At 40.9% G+C, this 18,901-nt stretch overlaps 1 protein-coding gene across 1 annotated transcript in view; it reads left to right on the top strand.

Annotated features, from left to right (window-relative positions):
• LOC149450763 (uridylate-specific endoribonuclease A-like) overlaps window positions 1-7,757 on the top strand; it is a 42,314-nt gene extending 34,557 nt beyond the window's left edge. Inside the window, exons 10-12 of the mRNA XM_089691391.1 lie at window positions 272-378; window positions 5,215-5,357; window positions 6,953-7,757. Of these exons, the coding sequence (XP_089547517.1) occupies window positions 272-378; window positions 5,215-5,357; window positions 6,953-7,064 (362 nt within the window). The 3' untranslated portion in view covers window positions 7,065-7,757. The remainder of the gene's footprint in view (window positions 1-271; window positions 379-5,214; window positions 5,358-6,952) is intronic.
• Window positions 7,758-18,901: the final 11,144 nt, after the last annotated feature.

The following is an 18,901-nucleotide window of genomic DNA, read 5'->3' as shown; positions in this document are numbered from 1 at the left end:
ATAATGTGTTTGCCAGTTAACATATTTTGTAGCATAGCACAGCAAAAAAGTCCTTTACTTAGACATCACCCCATTGTGCTTAAACTATATGTTAGGTAAATTAACTTTCATCTCAAGTGAGATCCATGGAGATCAGCTACCCTTTCCGAATTCATAACACATTCAGAGTTACTCCTGAGTTTCACTAAAGCTCAGGAGTTTTCAAAAATATATCCTTTCTTTAACACTTATTGTGTACTCTTTAATCAATTTTTACTGTGCTGTTTCTTAGGTGAAGTAAAGAAAGGCAAAGTGTCTGGATTCCATAGTTGGATCAGGTTTTATCATTTAGAGAAGAAAGGACTGTTGAATTATTTCAGCCACAACTTTGATGGACCGGTAAGTTTCTTCCTAAGTGCATAAATCTTTTTCGGTCAGTTCTCAGATTTTGGACTATGGCAGCCATCCATTTTTAAGGCTTTCATTTTAATTTGAAGTGTTGTGGTAGGAGTTCTGCTCTGGGCTATTGACCACTGTGGGAGGCTGTAGGAAAGCTGGGGAAAAGAGGACTATATTAAGCAAGTCTATTCAGTTAACACCTAGCCAAGCAGCATGTTAACTGCTCACTGCACAGTTAAATAATAACCAGGGGTGGACTGATAACTCATGGGGCCCTTGGGCAATAGGGGATCATGGGCCCCCTGTGTCCTTGCCCAAACTCAAAAAAGCCTATGAAAAAGGTACCAGGGGCATCTCATGGGGCCCCCTACTGACCCTGGGCCCTCGGGCAGTGCCCGAGTTTCCAAATGGTCAGTCCGCCCCTGATAATAACTTGATCTGACCTACACATGTCAGCAATTGGTAGTCACTCATTTTCAGACAACCAATAAAATTACACTTACGGTATTCCATAGATAACAGTCATTCACAAACTCTTGGGCTTAGTAATACCAGCCCCCATTCCAATAACGGGGTTGGTAAGCAAGCAGATATTAGAATCTTTTTAGGTGTTTTGATGGTTTTCACAATTAGCTGATTTCTGCATATTTTTCCAGAGCTTTGTATAGCTCCTCACCAGTTTCTGAACACTTGTCAAAAGATCACCAAATGCTATAAGCATTTGGTATACAGCTGAATCAACCATCCCTGACTGAAAAGAAACATCCATGAACATGTAGGTGCTATGCCCAGAGATAATTCCCACGGAGGTTGAATGTTGGTGATCTGGCTCTGTGTGTCTTCCCAGCACATATGTAACTGAATAATGAGGATTAGTATGGCCGGCACTCATCTTCCCAAACTATAAGTTTATTATTCAGGAAGATGAGTGTCGGTTATACCAATCCTCATAATCAAAAGAAACAGGTACTAAGATACTATGCTGCCATTGCTGACCTCTCCATCGGAGAATACCGGTTTCCTGTCATGGTGATCCAGTGGATTCACTACTTTTTAAATCACTAACTACTGAACAAGTATGCAGGTCAGGAGCTCTGACTTTGCTTTGGCTTTCGTAATCTGTATGCTTGTTCTGTGTCAATGTCTGAGAAATTAGTAAAACCACAGAAAGCCCAGCAAGTAGCATTTTCTCAAGGAGGTCTACATTGGCAGCCCCCATACTTTCCTTCATGTAGGTTTCCTTTAACTAACAGCAAGCTGTTGCTCTCAATTGAGTGACCCAAGTATAACTTTCAGTTCCATCTCCTGCCATTTACACATTGGTTGTATGACTAATTAGTAATTTCTCACAAGCATGTAGCTCTTTTAACTTCACTTGCCTAACCCTTTGTTCCTTTTCAGGGTGGGTGGCCATACTCCTTCAGGCTCAGTTTACTCTTTCCTTTGATTGTTGCACTTGTCCCAGCCTCCTTCAGTCAAGTATGGTCAATGATGACTATGTCTGGTGCTACAACACACACATCTGCATCTCAATACCAAGATTTCCACAATTAAAATCTGCAGGTCCCAGCAAAAGGGAACCATTTAATCCCTTGCAATAGGACTATCAACACTTAGTGTAGCTATCTAGCTGCCAATGCCGCATTTAGTACTGCAACTCCACATTTCAAAACAAATGACAGAGACACACCAAACCACTGGCAGCTCTGCATTTGAAGAACAATACACTGCAAATAATATGCACACAACTATACAAAACCATTATAATAAAATGGAACTCTACAAACACACATACGCCCTCCCTATCACAAACTGGTTGCCGTGGACGAGACCTTAACTTTTCCTTTAGTTCAATTTAGATACACAAACAATATAAAATGGATTCAATTCAGGCATACAAAATGAGGCTTTGGAAGCAATGATGAGATGCTAATATCCCTTTCAGGCCAGCAATGTGTCATGTGGTTTAACATACTTAGTATTCCCTGTATGACAAGCTGTCCCTGAGACCCAGAGAACAGCAGCAGAGCAAACACAACAATTAGATTTTGTCATGAAGGACTGCGATACAATTTAATTATTAGCCACCAACATATCACCTTGTTGACACTTCAGATGTGGTTGTTTGAATGGGAAAATTGAGTTAAATTCACAGCTTTCATTGTCATAGGAGAACTTCCCTGGCCAGATGCAAGGGCTGAGAAGAGGTCACTAACTATGACCCCTACCAACCAGTTATTGTAACCCCTCTGATCAAAGATTTGTCAAGATGACTGATTATTTACTGTTCAAAATGCAAAGTGATACAAAACTGTTTCTGAGGAAAGTCATATGCGTCATATATGGGTCATATAGTGAAATACACTTGCAGCCATATTTTATTAAAGAAGTCAAATCTAACTACATTTGTCTGCATTTATCATGGTCATTCAGGAATATTCACTCTGCAAATATATATTATAATGTGAATGACAGCAGGCGGTAAAGGTAAATGCAAATGGATAAAATTCTATTTTTTCAGGGGTGCATATGTGTTTGCTGGGAGTTAGCAGAAGTGAACATGGGAACCAAGGGGAATCATTAAAGGGAATGTATAGTGAGTTTCTACATATTTCATTTATTATGATCATGGTTTAAAATTCAGTATGTGGTATACCAATTAAAATTTACAAAAAATCAGCCCTTCGACATTTAATCAGTGCCGTTAAGTCTTATATTTCCTTGAAGTTGAAAAATCCACCCACTCTGTCACTGTGGGTATTCAAAGTTGAAAATATTAACAACATGGAGGACCTAGTCCTTTCCTCACACAATCTAAATGAAAATTACAACAAAACATGATTCCTTTGGAATGCCTTTAAGTACTCTGATGGAGGAAAAGCATTACTCGAAACTAGTGAGTAATTTAGCACAATTGACATTTTGGTTGTTCACTAATTTCCTGTTCCTTACTGCCTACCTTACATTCCCCCTTTTTCCTTTGGGTTTTTTTTCTATTTTTCTTCTCCCAGTTAACATATTTTGGAATAAGAAAGGAGAGCATACGTTTTAGTTTCTACATCCCCTGACTTTTTGCTGATTTATAGATTAACTATTTTAGAGACACATTTGATCTTTATTATTCATTAATTTCACAGGTATTTCATTTTCTGATACTGTGCACATTGATGTTACATATTTGTTGTAAAACCTGAACAATTTTATTAAATAAAGAATATACAATTAAATAAGTTAAAGGTGAATTCCGGGTATGGATATTTTTACATAATCTGGCCGATTGGCCAATTCCTCTGCAAGCCGGAAATCACTGAAGATCACTGACGTATACACTGCTGCTACAGTGTACATATAGTGATTTAGTACATGAAGTGATGTACCTCACATCTCTATGAATATAGTTCAAATAAACTATTCCAAGTGCCCATGGGATTTTTCAGAGGTACACCAAAAACACAAACAACATAGATAAATACATTATTATTATTCATATCAAACAATCTGTAAATATACAAGCTTATCCACTACAGACAGTTTCTAACTGTATTTGCAAATCTTGGTCAAAGACATTCATGTTGAATTTTCAAAAAATTCCACTTGAATATACAGTACAGACTGCATCATGGAACTCTACACGTTTCATGAACATTCATTCACTTCATCAGCAGTAGATGCCACTGACATTTTGTCTGCAAGCTAAAAAACAATGTTTCAAAATTTAAGAATAGTAATAATGATTGAACAACCCCCCTCCCCCCACCCCTTAAAAGGGGTAAGTCCTGCTCAAACCCCTATAATTTAGTAATAAGACCAAAGCCTACAGATCCGATTGAACATTTGTTTAAAAATTATTGTAATAGTTCCAGATGGTGACAACTACAGGGTGTCTGCCCCAGGAGTTGTGGAAGGGACCAACTGCACCCCAACAGGAAAATCACAAATGGCAGCATATAATGCATAGGTGGAAAAAAGAGATATTATCAACCCGTAATCACACTAAGAGTAGGCAAGAAGAAATACAATAAAGTAATATACAGCAAAAAGAAATTAATAAATATATATTTCCATATATAGTAAAAATTTCACCAAACGCTCCTCAAAGAAAAGAAGACTGCTCTGTGTGTTCCACATTATCTAGAACTAAAAATGCACAGATGATACCAAAATAAGATCTCTCTATTCCTTGAAAGTAAGCAGATTTCAAATGGGAGCCAGTGAACAAAAGTTAGTGCACAGGTGAATGAATAGACCAGGGTTTCTCAACCAGGGTTCTGTGGAACCCTGGGGTTCCATCAGAGGTTGCTGGGGTTCCTTAAGCAATGTGCAATTTCTGCCTATAAGATAAGTTCCCACTGACACCATTGATCTTTTTAGACATCTGTAAATGGAGAGTTCTTCCCAATGACCACATCATGCTAATGTATCATGAATTGTAGATATAGTAATTTTTAGGGGTTCCCTAAGATCAGAAAGTTATTTCAAGGGTTCCTTTGTGTTGAAAAGGTTGGGAAAGGCTGGAATAGATACTAAATACCAAGTACAAAACATAAGTAACGCTAACATTTTTGAAAATACGCAAACTAGTGTTTCTATAGTGATCTCCACTAGCTTCATACCGAACAGACTTTGACATTAAAGAGTAGAATATTAAAATACTGGCAGTGTATGTGTCTTGATTTGGTGATGACTTGATAATGGTAGGCAGACACTGTTTAAAACTGTTTAAAATGAAAGCACATGATTTAGCTTTGTCTCTGTTCATTTTGCCGCATCATAAACATGACCGTTCATTTCTAAAAGAGATTTTTAATATATTTTACATATTTTCTACTTTTCTAGTGGACAAGCTATCCTGATGTGCTGGGTAAGCAGTTTCATTGGGATGGTTACTTAAAAGAGGTCGGCTCGCAGTTCATTGGATCAAGCCCTGAATTTGACTTTGCGATGTATAGCTTGTGCTTCATTGCTCGTCCTGGAAAAAAGTACGTTTAACAATGTTACTCTGCTTGTCTGCATAATTTACCTTGTTCAATTTGCTTCAATTGCCAACCATGAATAAGCTTGTACATCAACCTTCATGACAAGTATTCAAAACATTTTAAAGAATGACCATCAGTGCTGAGAACACGGTCCTCTGACTCCCAGGGTGAGGATGCCAAATTGCTCCCATCACCTTATGCAATTTGGCATTATAAAACACAAATTTAAAAAGTAGATAGCTAAGGTAAGGGGATGAAGCAATTAATTAAAAGAATTAGGTTTAACTACAAATGGTATTCTGTGATTTGTCATTATAAAGGCAATACAATTATATTTCTAGTACATAGCATTTTGTTAAATTTGGTGTTATAAACACAAATTTAAAAAGTTTGCATACAAACAATAAAAAAATCAGCAACAAAAAAGTCCTAAGAGGCAGTTAATACAACTAATTATGGTTCAAAATTTTTTATTATTTGCTCATCACAGTAATTATTTAAATGATAGCTACAATAATACCTGTCAAAATGATAGCTTAATTCTGAACATTGCATAGGGAGAACACAGCTCTCCCTGTGTAATTGCCAGAGTTCTATGACATCCAGCTGCTGTGCACTGTTTACCTAATTAATTTTCTGAGTATGTGTTAGACACATGTCAAATCTTTTAAATAATTATACCATCTATAGCCATCACAGAGTTTGTTACCAGTCATTTATTATCTACACAGAATGGAGGTAATTCATAAAGCCGTGGAATTGGATGGGTGAGGCCTAATAGGGTACTCTGAGATGAATTCTCCATTAGGTCCACATCTCATGTGACTCGTCATTGCCCAAATACAGAAATTGACCTAATATGGCCATATGGACATGTGGCCATATTAGATCCATGATATCATGAGCATCCTTGCCTCTGTGTATATGTGCAGCTGCAGGGTAGGGAATGCCCCAGCTGCAACTATCTAGGCTGGCACTGACAGCTTCTGCTCAGGTTCAGCCAAACGTATTTGAAACAAACCCAAGTTCATCCCTAGTCGTGATCAATAATTTGCAGCCAACGCTGGAGCAGGTGCATGTAGACAGGAAATAGCTGAAAGAGGCTGGAGGAAATCAGTAGCACTGAGATGCAAAAAAAATGCAATTAAGGTGTAAACTGTATTTAGCCTCTTCCCGCCTACATGGCGCATATATGCAGCCTCCTGGCAGGTGGGCTTTAATACCAAGAGGCCGCATATATGCGACCCAAAATAAATAACCCACAATAAATGTGCTTAGTGTGCACTCCCAGCACAGACACCGACAGGCACCACCAAACTCTCAAAGCATACTATTGATCAGGATTTTTCCGATCATGTGAATGCTGTGATAGCTAATCACAGCAGTCACATGACTCAAATGACCTCCTCCACCTCCTGGCATTTAAAAGCTCCTAAAGGGCCAGGAGGCGGCAGCAGGAAGGGGATAAGAAAAAAAATGGCAATAGTGTGATATGGGGTGCTTAAACAAAATAAATGTCATCCAGTTAGGGTTTACAGCTATTTTATTCTTGATTTTTGAACAAAATACCAGTTATCTCTCAATATTTTTATTTACAGGTGTAGAATCTCTATGGATGGGCATGAAATGTCCATTCAAACATATGAATGGACCAAGAACACCTATGGAAATGGCAAGCGGTACATCGCCACAGCCTACCCCGAGGTTTAATCTAGTGACATCACTAGGCCTTGTTAAAAAAACGTCAGTTTCCTCTACACTTTCCAAGCAGGCTATTTAGTGAAATGGACTAGAATTTCAGAGAACGCACCCATGTTTAAAAGGCTCGACCTTTCTATAATTTAGTGTAATGTCTGGTATAGGAAAAGAGACCAGACAATAAAACAGGTCAGCTTACCACTTGTTATTAACATTGTGCCCTTCCTTGTGTGGCCTTTTTACAAATACAGGTCAGCAAACAGAACGGGCTCCTTTTATCATGAGATGAGCTAAAAATCCTGTTTTAAAGCGAATGTGTTTTTTTTCTATATTTTCTTTTTTATGTCCAGGACTACAAAAATACAGTTTATGATAAAAACATTAGTATTTCTTTTTAATCATGTTAATATGAACTTTATGAACATATTCTATGTTTAACACTTTTATTAATTTACTACAATGTTGTGAATAGGCTGTGCTGTGAACAGACCGGAATATGAGACCACACACACATAGTTCAATGTGTTAGAGGGGGTAGCTATCTCCCGACCATATGGACATTTAGTCTGCACAAACAGTAAAAAAAATGAAGAGCTGTTGCTGGGCTTTCTTATTTTAAAGCCCAGCACGCCCTGTAAACAGATTATAATGTTTACAACATTGTATTGGATGTTTATTTGTGAAATAAAGAATGTAAACAAATAATGAAGTATATATCATTTTCATTTCATGGTGCTTTCAGGGATAACTTTTCTGGATGTTTGATGTCTTCTTCACCATCCTAACATATATCTAATATATATGATTTTGGGGGGACGTGGACTGAGCGAAATGGTGTGAAGACGTCTGAGCGGTGAGCTCTGGCTACCCGGGACAGAAACCATCGTACAGCGGCTATCTCCTGCTTCCCTGCCTTCCTCCACTTATGCCTCCTAAACGCCGCACCACCTCCCACCTCCCACCCTCTTGGAGGTGGCGGATCATGGGCAGGCGGGCTCCAAACCTTTTTTGCCCCACATTCAGCCGGCTCCGGGGCTGCCGCCAAGATGGCGCTGGATCACGAGGCTTCCCAGTGCTCTTCTCCTGCTCACAGTGGAGGCTCCCCTGCACCATTGCTCTCCTCGCAGGTACTGTGCTCTAGTCCCTAGTCCCCATCCCGCTCAGTGTAGAGGTCCTCTCCTCTAATGGAGATTGGTACTGCTGAGGGCGAGTGGGACATTAGGGAACATATTAGAGCTCTCCCCACCAAGGCAGACATACAACAACTTATTGCAGCCATGGAGCTGTCCTGTAAGTAGGCCATAGTGGGGATTAGGGAGGACACTGTTGCACTGGGAAATAGAGTGGAGGCTTTGGAGACCAACCATGATGATGTTTTGCAGACTATTACTACTTTACAGGAGACTGTTCTATATCATGAAGAGGTGTTCAACACTTTACTCAATCAGCTGGATGATCAAGAAAACAGGGACAAGAGACAGAATATTCGCATTTGCGGCCTGCCTGAAGCAACCCGCACTCCAGATCTACTACCTACGGTACAGGGCCTGTTCCGACAGATTTTGGGCAGCACTGCTCCTGAAGCACTTGAATTGGACAAGGTCTATAGAGCTCCCTTGCTTGTGCCTCAAGCTGCTGATAAACCATGGGACATTATTTGTAAGTTGCACAGATATTCGGTGAAAGAGGCGATTATGAAAACTGCTTGCACTTTTCCATGTATTGATTTTGATGGGGCCACTGTAGCGCTCTTCCCAGATTTGTCCAGAAGGACTCTTATGCAAAGGTCTGCTGTTCGCCCCCTACTAGGTGCCCTGCGTGCAGCCAGTGTACCTTATTGTTGTTTTCTTTTTTGCCTGACTGCGTCCCGAGGTGGAAAAACTGCAACATTGGGTACTAAGGATGACTTATCGCACTTCCTTGCCACACTGGAACTTTGACCGACTGACTTTCCTAATGGGAGGTTACATAGTTCCATCCCGCTTCCATGACAACAGGATTGTTGGCAACAGGCATCTTCAGGCTCTCGTAGAAGAAATCGCACAGGCCGCAGGGGTCCAGATTCTGCTTCTTTCCTTCCAGAATGATTTGTTCTAGTTCACATTTATTGCTAGGTTGATTATGACTGCCTTAATGATTGCAAGTTTTCTCATATTGCCTTTGAACTTATGTTGAGTCTACCTAATCATATATTTTTTCATTTTTATAATGCTGCTGTTTTCATAATGCTGCTGTTTATACTGTTTTATATACGGTTCTTGTCTATTGACTTTGTCCTGAGGTGGCCGCTTGACGCTCTTGCTGTGTCCTTAGTCATATCCCCCACATTAGGCCGGTCTTCTGGTGAAGGACTTCTACTCTGCATTTTTTCAGTGGAGATGGAACCCCTTGGGGAGAGGCTTTTTTCCCTTCTTCGCGGCAGTCATCTCTAGAAGGTCCGTTTCTTCCCATGCGGAATTGGTTACCCCTTTTTTTTTCCTTTTTTTGTTTTTTTAATTGGTTTGCTTTGATTTATATCCAGGTGATTGTAGGAGTTCATGTTTTTCTGTCTAATTATATCTACCCAGTGCATTTCATTTTGTCGACTGGGGGGAGTAGTGCATGGCACCCGTCTGACTGTGCTTCCACATTGATACTGTACCTATCAAGCAAGTTGAATACTTTACATTTCTTGTCCTATAATGTTCAGGGGATGTGCTCACCTCAGAAGAGGGGTCGTCTTTTGGCAGGAATTGCATCATCTGTCCCCTGATGTTATATTTTTACAGGAGACGTACTTCTCTGACCAGTGGTATCATAGTGTATCCCCTATTGCTAAGGCCAGAAGGGTTTCAATTGCTTTTCGGAAGTCCTGCCTATTTTCTCTTTTGTCTCAGCAAATTGATCCAGAAGGTTGTTTTTTAGTTTTGAAAGGCTCCTTACATGGTCATATGTACACATTTGGGACTCTTTGTGCCCCAAACTCCTGCACTGTTGACTTTCTGTCCGCTACCCTAAAGAAATTGAAGGATTTTAGGGAGGGTATGGTGATTCTGGGGGGTGATGTTAATGTTTCCTTGGACCCTTGTTTGGACGCATCCTCTGGCAAAACTTCTCTGTCTTTTCGTGCATTGAGGCATGTTAAACAACTTTTGCGTGATCTTCATCTGGTGGACAGCTGGCGGGTGATGCATCCTCGGGATAAAGAATATACTTATTATTCCAAGACGCATGATTCCTATTCATGTTTGGATCTAATTTTTATTGACCAGCTTTATTTGCATGACTCACTTGCATCATCCATTGGTTCTGTTACCATCTCTGATCATTCCCCTGTGGTGTTGTCTGTTCATCCCCCAGCAGCTTACAGGACTGAAATGATGTGGAGGCTTAACAAGAACCTGCTGGACGATCCGGTTGTGGTCGAAGCGGTTTCCCACTCTCTACAGTTTTATCTTGAAACTAATTCTGCTGGCAACGCGTCCACACAGGCGGTTTGGGAAGGCCACAAGGCCGTAATTATGGGAGAATTGATTGCCCATGGCTCAAAGAGTAAAAAAGAGAAACAGAAGGAGGTTGTGAAATTAAACATAAAACATAAAAAGTCTCCCTAATAATCCGCCCACCACAGAATTCGAGACTCAGCTCCACTCTATACAGAACTACCTAAAGGACTCCTCTCTCCCTGTGCTCTCCTCTAGTGTTATCGAAGATCTTGAACGGCCGATCACTGTAGGAGAACTGGAAAAGGTTGTCACCGCCCTTCCCCTGGGCAAGAGCCCGGGTCCGGGTGGCTTTACCAACTTCCTACTTGCTAGCTCTCTTGTCTCCTCCTCCTATGCTCGTCTCCAGGACTTCTCCAGGGCTTCCCCCATCCTCTGGAACTCCCTACCCCAATCCATCAGACTATCGCCCACTCTGCTCACTTTTAGGCGCACTCTGAAAACCTATCTCTTCAGGGAAGACTACCCGCCCTCAGCTAATACTGAACTCCTCTACTCTTCCAACCACTCCATCCCCCACAGTCATCATGTTGCCAGTTAAGAATGCGCACCAAGGCCATGCCTCTATAATATAAAGCCACGTCAGGAAGCCCCACCCCACCTTCCAGCTTATGTCTGCACAAGATGTCATATGCCAATTTAGGGTGTTTATCATGCCAGATAAAAGTCAGGAATGCTCTGCAAAGCCGATTAAAGAATGACTGAGTCAATGTAATAGGTATGGTATATAATATACCTATAACTGAATTTTTAATTTTTTGCTAAATAAACAAAAAAAAACTGAAACTTTTGAAAAAAAACCTCTTTTCTTTGTTTTTGTTATAAAATTTTGCAAATAAATAACATTTCTTCATAAATTTAGGTCAAAATGTATTCTGCTACATTTCTTTGATGAAAATACCCCAAATTAGTGTATCTTATTTAGTCTGTAGGAAAGTTATAGAGTCCACAAACCATGGTACATATGTATCTGTCAATCGATCAATCAATGTACTGATGGCCAATCTCATTTCTTGAGGCTTGAAAACTCCAGCATAGTACAAATACCTCCCAAATTGCCCATTTTTGGAAAATAGACAGTCCAAGGTATTTAGTAAGAGGCATGTTGAGTTTTTTGGAGGTTGTCATCTGGTGTGCAGTAATCTGGAACACTGATTGGTGACAGTATATAAAAAAATCAAAACAATATTTTCTTTTTTTTTTAATTTTTATATATTTTTTGTTTTTTATTACAATATTTTTTCTGTGACCAAAGCAATACAATGTTACCATAGTAACATTGAACTACTCTAGGCAAGTGATCAGGACTTTTTTGCTTTACACATTATAATTGCTAATACCAATGTATTTAATTGATATTTTCAATTATTGTTACTGAATGAAACTGATTCATTCAGTCTTTTGATGTGATTAGCTGTGATTGGGCAAAGCTCATCACATGATACAGATGGGCTATGATTGGCCCTGTTTGTACCATCTGACTGCTTTGATCAATCACAGCTAACAACACAATTGTATACAATGAATGCCATGGTAGGAAGCCATCCATTGTATGCAATCGACAAGTGATCTGCTGTGATTGGTCACAGTGGTCACATGACACTGGCAACAGGCCGGTGCAGCGATATGTCATCAGCTGTGTCCCATGGACACAGCCGGTGACAGATTGTGTTGCTGCGCAACCTCGCGGCTGCGTGAATGGCTGCTTTTGACAGGATGTCATATGATGCCCAGTCACAAGGGCGAGTGTCCTACCCGGACGTCAATCTGCAATAGGCTGGGCGGGAAGGTGTTAAAGAAGGAAGACGAATACTATGTAGTTTTCTCCACTGCAGGTGGTACTCAAACCGAGCGGTACCTGGGGAGGAAGTCCAAGATAGACAATGTTTCTCTATGGTTTCCTGGGTCAATGGAAAGGTTCCTGATATGGAGGGAAAGATTAGGAAATCGTTATTCTGGATAGAGCCTCCCCCTTGGGACTGGACCAGCCAGGCCTCACTTCACTCTCTGAAACAGATGCTGTTGGCATCTCTCTTCTTCTACATCTGACTACATTGAACTGTGATTTATTTCTCTAGTGATACTCTCCTGCCTGGGTGTTTGTAGCATTGGCATTCTGTGAAATACAAGTTCCAAATTTTACTGCAACCATGCTGCACCTCCCTACAAATATATTTTCAGAATACTGCATAGCCGCAATTTCTAAATGTCCCCTGTAGGATAGAAAACCGTATTTTTTTAAGGTGGTTGTAAAGGCTCAAGTTTTTTCACCTTCATGCATTATATGTATGAAGGTAAAAAGCCTTCTGGGTACAGCAATACCTCCAGCCCCCTCAATACTTACCTGAGCTTCATAGAGATCCAGTGATGTGAACAACAGCCTCGGCTGTCCCAGGTCTCTGCTTCCTCATTGGCTGAGACAGCAAGCGGGAGCCATTGGCTCCCACTGCTGTCAATCACAGCTAGTCAGCCAATGAGGAGAGAGAGGGGGTGGGGCCAAGCTGCGGCTCTGTGTGTGAATGGACATGTTTGTTTTTCCCCCCACCAAAAAAACCTTTAAAATCACTTTAATTTAGGTCCACTGTGTTATTAGCATGCAGTCACTACAAACAGTACAGCTGGCTATACACTAGTAGAATTTCAATTAAAAGTGTTCATTGTAAAAACGTTTGTTCAATTTTCTAATCAATATTTTCAACCACAGTGATGAGAACATTTGAATAAACAAATTTCTAACAGTAAATGTGGTTTTCGTTTGTGAAATTACCTTCATTCCAAAATCAAATGTTAAAAGCAAACAAAATTTTGAAATACTTTCATACTTTCTTAAAGTCATCAAATGTTCTCAGAATTTTCAAACAAATGTAACTGTGAGTATTCGTATGAATGTTCATTCAAAAATCTACTAGAGTATACCCAGCTTAACAATGGGGCTGAGATGACTTCTTCTATGAGATAAACGCAATGACCACATTGCCTGCATTTCAAAACGTTAAAGGAAACCTGTAATTTGAGAAACATGTAGGCTCCTAGTGCTGACAGTGCTTGTGAAAATGCTAATTTCACTTCCAGGAGCAGGGCTGTCTTTAGGTGGGGCAACAGGGGCAGCTGCCCAGGGCCCAGTTATTGCTGTGGGGCCCATAGCAGTTGCTCTATACTTGCTAACTGTTCCGGTTTACATTCCCTTGTTCCTTGAAGTCTCCATCCTTCGTCCTGATATCTCAGTGTGAAGTTCTGTCACTTATGCTGCCCATCTCTTCCCTAACTCACATGTGCAGACCATGTCAGCAATCACATGCAAACAGGGGTGGCATTCATATGTAAAAAGTGGCATAAATGTGGCATTCATATGTAAATAGCGGCAGCTTTCATATGTATATTATGCCCCCCTGACTTTCCAGCCACAATCACTCTGCTGAATGCTGCCCACTGGGGAGGTAAAGGAGTATGCTTAAAAGTCCTGCCTGCAACTGTGGTCACTGAGCTTACCATCAGCCTGTTCTGCAAACGCAAGAAAAGTGGTGGGGGGGAGAGTGTGCAGGTAGGCAAAAAAAGCCATTACAATTTGGGGTGCACAGGTGAACAAGGAGGGGTTGTACTGAGGTAAAAAAGGTGAGTGCAAAGATAAACAGAGGAGACATGTAGAGTTAAGGTATGGGGAGGTTGGAGTGGAGAGAATGGGGGAGGTTTGGGGTGCAGAGGTTAGTAAAAAAATTTAGGATGCAAAGGTGTACTGATGGGGTGGATAAAGATGTAGGGCAGTCTATTCATTTCAGTGAGCTGCTCTATGTGCTAGAAATGTGGAAAAAAGTCCCTGACCTTTTTTCAAAATCTCACCCAGTCACACAGTGCCACAGCACAGTGAATTGGGGTACATGTGAAAATGCACACATCAGCAGATGTGCGAGGGTGTCGATAACACTTAATGGCACTGCTGTATATCTACTAAAGGGCAGCATGTTTCTGTGGTGTCTGGAAAGTGATTTTGCACGTGTTCCCAACATGCACAAATGTGAACATAGGCTAAATGTCTCGATTACATAGGTGGTCAGTATATACTGTATATTCTCATTACATTGGGGCATGGTGTAGAATTCTTTCATTCACACGAATTATCAGTGTGAATGCTCCCCTTATATTGGTGATCAGTGTAAATCCCTCCATACATTGGTGGTCACTGCAAATGCTCCTATTACATTAGTGGTCAGTGTAAATCCCCTTTACATTGGTAGCCAGTGTAGAAACTCTTCTTTATATTGGTAGTTGGTAAACAATCTTAACTTACATTTGTGGTCAGTGTCGAATCCTCCCTTACAATGGTGGTCCATGTAGAAGCCCCCCTTAAATAGGTGGTCAGTGTATATTCCGCCTTACATGGCTGGCTAGTATAGAAATGTATTGGTTGTTGATGTAAAATTCCCCATTAGACTGGTTGTCAGTATAAATTCTTTATTACAGTGGTGGTCAATGCAAATTCCACATTACGATGGTGGTCAATGTAAATTTCTCTTTGCATTGGTGGTAAGTGCAAAACTGCCCTTATACTGGGGGTCAGCGCAAACCCCCCTTACATTGGTCATCAGTGTAAACCCCCATTAATATTGCCCACTGACATTGGTGGTTAGTGTAGAATTGTCACCTCCCATCCATCACTACCACTGGTTCTATCCACCCAAGCACTGTCACTGATCCCATCCCCCCAAGCACTCCCACTGATCCCATCCCCCAACCAGCACTGTCACTCATCCCATTCCTTCAGCACTGCCATTTAATCCACCGCCCCCAGCACTGTCGCGGATCACACCCTCCCCCTTGCACTGTCACTGATCCCCAGGAGTCCTAGAATCCCTAGGATTTTTCTGTCTATTGGTTGGTCCCCTCACCTTCTCAGTCCATGGTGAGCAGGCAGTGAGGAGATGATATGTAAGACGTAATTAAGTGCTGTAACCTCTAGCAACCAATCACTGAGCTGAAATTAGGTGTTGTTCCCTCTAGCAAGCAATAAGCAAGTGGCTATGATGCACAGTAACCAATAGCAACCAATAGCAAGCAATCAGTGAGTAGTAATGATCTGCTGTAATCTCTATCAACCAATCAGTGAGCAAAAATGATGTGCAGTAACCTCTACCAGCCAATCAGTGAGTGATAATGATGCGCAGTAACCGCTAGCAACCAATCAGTGAGTGGTAAGGATGTGTAGTAACCTCTAGCAGCCAATTGGTGAGCAGTAAGGATGTGCAGTAACCTCTAGCAACCAATCAGTGAGTGGTAAGGATGTGCAGTAACCTCTAGCAACCAATCAGTGAGTGGTAATGATGTGCAGCAACCTCTGCCAGCCAATCAGTGAGCAGTAAAGATGTGCAGTAACCTCTAGCAACCAATCAGTGAGTGGTAAGGATGTGTAGTAACCTCTAGCAGCCAATCAATGAGCTGTAAAGATGTGCAGTAACCTCTAGCAACCAATCAGCAAGCATAAATCATGTGCTGTAACCTCTAGCAACTAATCAGTGAGCCGCAGTGTGTGCTGTAGCATCTAGCAATCAGTCAGTGAGTGATAATGATATGCTGTTACCTCCAGCAACCAATCGCAATTGCTGCCTTATCTGCTGCAGTAAACTGATTTTGAGGCTAGCTGCTATTTATTGTAGGTCTTAGAGCAGGTGGAGAGTGAAATTGCATGGGGGCCCAAGAAAATGTTTACCCAGGGTCCAATCAATATTAAAGAGAGCCCTGTTCACGAGTCAAAATGCAAAGTACCAAAGGCAAGTGATTATTATGAAAGTCAATAAATAGGAATTTTTAGAAGGAGGTCAGCAATGACAATGACAAAGTTCTAGTTTCCTTTAAAGCCTGCCAAAATACATTTGCTAATGGCTGACTGCTATCAATACTCTATGGGGAGGGCTAATTCTGTAGTAAGATGACTATACAGTATAAGCTCATCCTATAGTGAACAGAGTTGAGCAGAGTGATTTTGCTTGAAAAAATAGCTACTCTTTTTTTTTTTAAAGTTTATTTTTGTTTTTGTTTAGTTTAGTTATTTAATTTAATTTACTTTTTTAGGTGTTTTTTGTATGTGAAGTAAAATAATGAGGGGCATTTTTTGGCAAAAGAAAAGGTCCAGGATAGTTGAGAGGAGTTTCTGGTAGCCTAATGTGACTGATGTGAATGTGCAATATATGTGTAAAGCGCCGCGTAAAATGACGGCACTATATAAGTACCTAAATAATAAATAAAGAGCCAATTAAATCTCATAGCACTCTTGATAAAAACATGAACACCTTACATTTTACCTGCCCAATTGCCTTCAATTCATTTAGCCAAAATTTCACTGAAACTCCCCAATTTTTACCAAAATTTCAGGGAAAACTCTCAATTTTGCATATCTCCAAAAGTAAACTAACTGATGTTAATTAAATGCACTGTGCCTGGCAAAATTCACACAAAATCAGCAGAAGAAAATGTTAGGTCAGATGGAAGCCGTTGGAGCTGCATGAAAATCACAACATCTTTTATCCAATTAACGTATCTCATGGTATTGCATTATTTGCCTACAATCTGGCCTTCCAGAGCTTGTGGACCATTTTTTTCCATAGAACTTAGCATCTCACAGTCTAGCTCTAGCATGTGGCTTTTTACAATGTAACTAAACTGTAACTGCTACAGTAATGTAATGTGTATCAAGCATACGTTGTGACAGGGTCAGGAAAACAATAAGTAGAAACCACCGAAACTTTTCAATAGTGTTTGAGTGAACTGTTAAAGTTATTGTAAACGATCAATTAAAAAAAAAACAAGTTATACTTACCTATTCTGTACAAGGGTTTTGCACAGAGCAGCCCAGAACAGGGGCGAACTGACCATTTGGAAACTCGGACACTGCCCAAAGGGCCCGGGGTCAGTAGGGGGCCCCATGAGATGCCCCTGGTACCTTTTTCATAGGCTTTTTTGAGTTTGGGCAAGGACACAGGGGTCCCATGCTCCCTTATTGCCCGGAGGCCCCATGACTTGTCAGTCCGCCCCTAGCCCAGAACTTCCTCTACTGGGGTCCTCTGTCAGCGTTCTTGACTCTTCCTCCCTTTCGTTTTCCAACTTGTGATGGGGGCACTTCTCTGGGCTTGATCTCGAGCCAGGCTGTGGGTGCCACACAGTGTGGCTCAGCCCCACCCCACCCTGACCCCTGTTGCTTCCAGGCAGCCAATGCACTGGACAATTGCTCAAGAAGGCTTCAGCGGTTCAAGGATCAAAGGCTAAAACTAGCTCAGAGCTGACTGTAGAACATGGAGGCAGCTGTCCTGGTGACTTGTAAATAGTTACTTTAAGTTGATTTCTGAGACCGAGTGCTGGACACTGCACTGGAGGCCTATGCTGCATTTGGGTAACCAGATGCCCAAAGACTTGCCCCATGGTCTTCAGATGTGGGTCTCTGGACTGTTCACTCTTAGCTACTACTACTACTGTTGCTAAAAGACTGTTCTCTGATCATTAAATATTAATGAATGTTTCTATGGAAGTATCCCATGCCAAGACTCCCATGCCCTAATCCTTCTCCTATTTCCAGTTCTATCAGCAAGAGACTACATACAAAGACAACCCCTAGACTGTTATTTGGAACCAGAGTGGATGGGCTGCTGCTTGGGTGGCTAATGTCACTGCTTGGGGGAGAACCAGATAAATTCAGCTGGCCCACTGGGTGGTGGAACTACTTGTGTTTTTTTCATCATTCGGTAATAGGCTCAATGTTATCGGCAGATAGAAATTGGTCAGTAGTTAACAGAGGTTATCCCTATTCTCTCTGATGCAAGACTGTCTTGCTGCTAACCACTTTCTATCAGGGTCTTGTTATGAATTAAGAGACTACAGATGATGCAGCAATATAACACTGGCCAACAGCAGGGCAATCTGAGGCCTGGTTCACCCTGTCAAGGGTCTGTAGGCCACATTCCCATGGGCATGGCAGTCCATTCATTTGAATGGGCTGCTGTGCCTGCGTTTCATGCAGGCAAAAGGTTCCTACATCATTTTCAAAATGAAGCAGCTGGGAAATCGCATGGTGAATATGCCTTTTTTTTTTTTTTCAAAAGATGAAGTACTGTGCTGCAAACAAAGCACAGCTCCAAAAAAAGAAGTTAAACAAATGTCGCTCTTTGAACACAAATTTAAAAAAAGTTCCTATTGACATACAATAAAAACAATATACCCCTAAAATAAATTAAAACCACAAAATACCACCACCTGAAAAAATGATGTAAAAGCCACCCTTTTTTAAATGGAAGCCTTGTGCAAAATTAGCAGTTTAGCCAAAAATAAAACCTAAAAATATTCTATTATCTAAAAGCCAGTATATACCCCAAAATAAATGAAAAC

This window comes from Staurois parvus, unplaced genomic scaffold (genome assembly GCF_062004578.1).
Source record: "Staurois parvus isolate SC_StPar_1 unplaced genomic scaffold, SC_StPar_1.0 ptg000562l, whole genome shotgun sequence".
Classification (NCBI taxonomy): domain Eukaryota; kingdom Metazoa; phylum Chordata; class Amphibia; order Anura; family Ranidae; genus Staurois; species Staurois parvus.
This window is presented reverse-complemented; position numbering and strand designations above follow the sequence as displayed.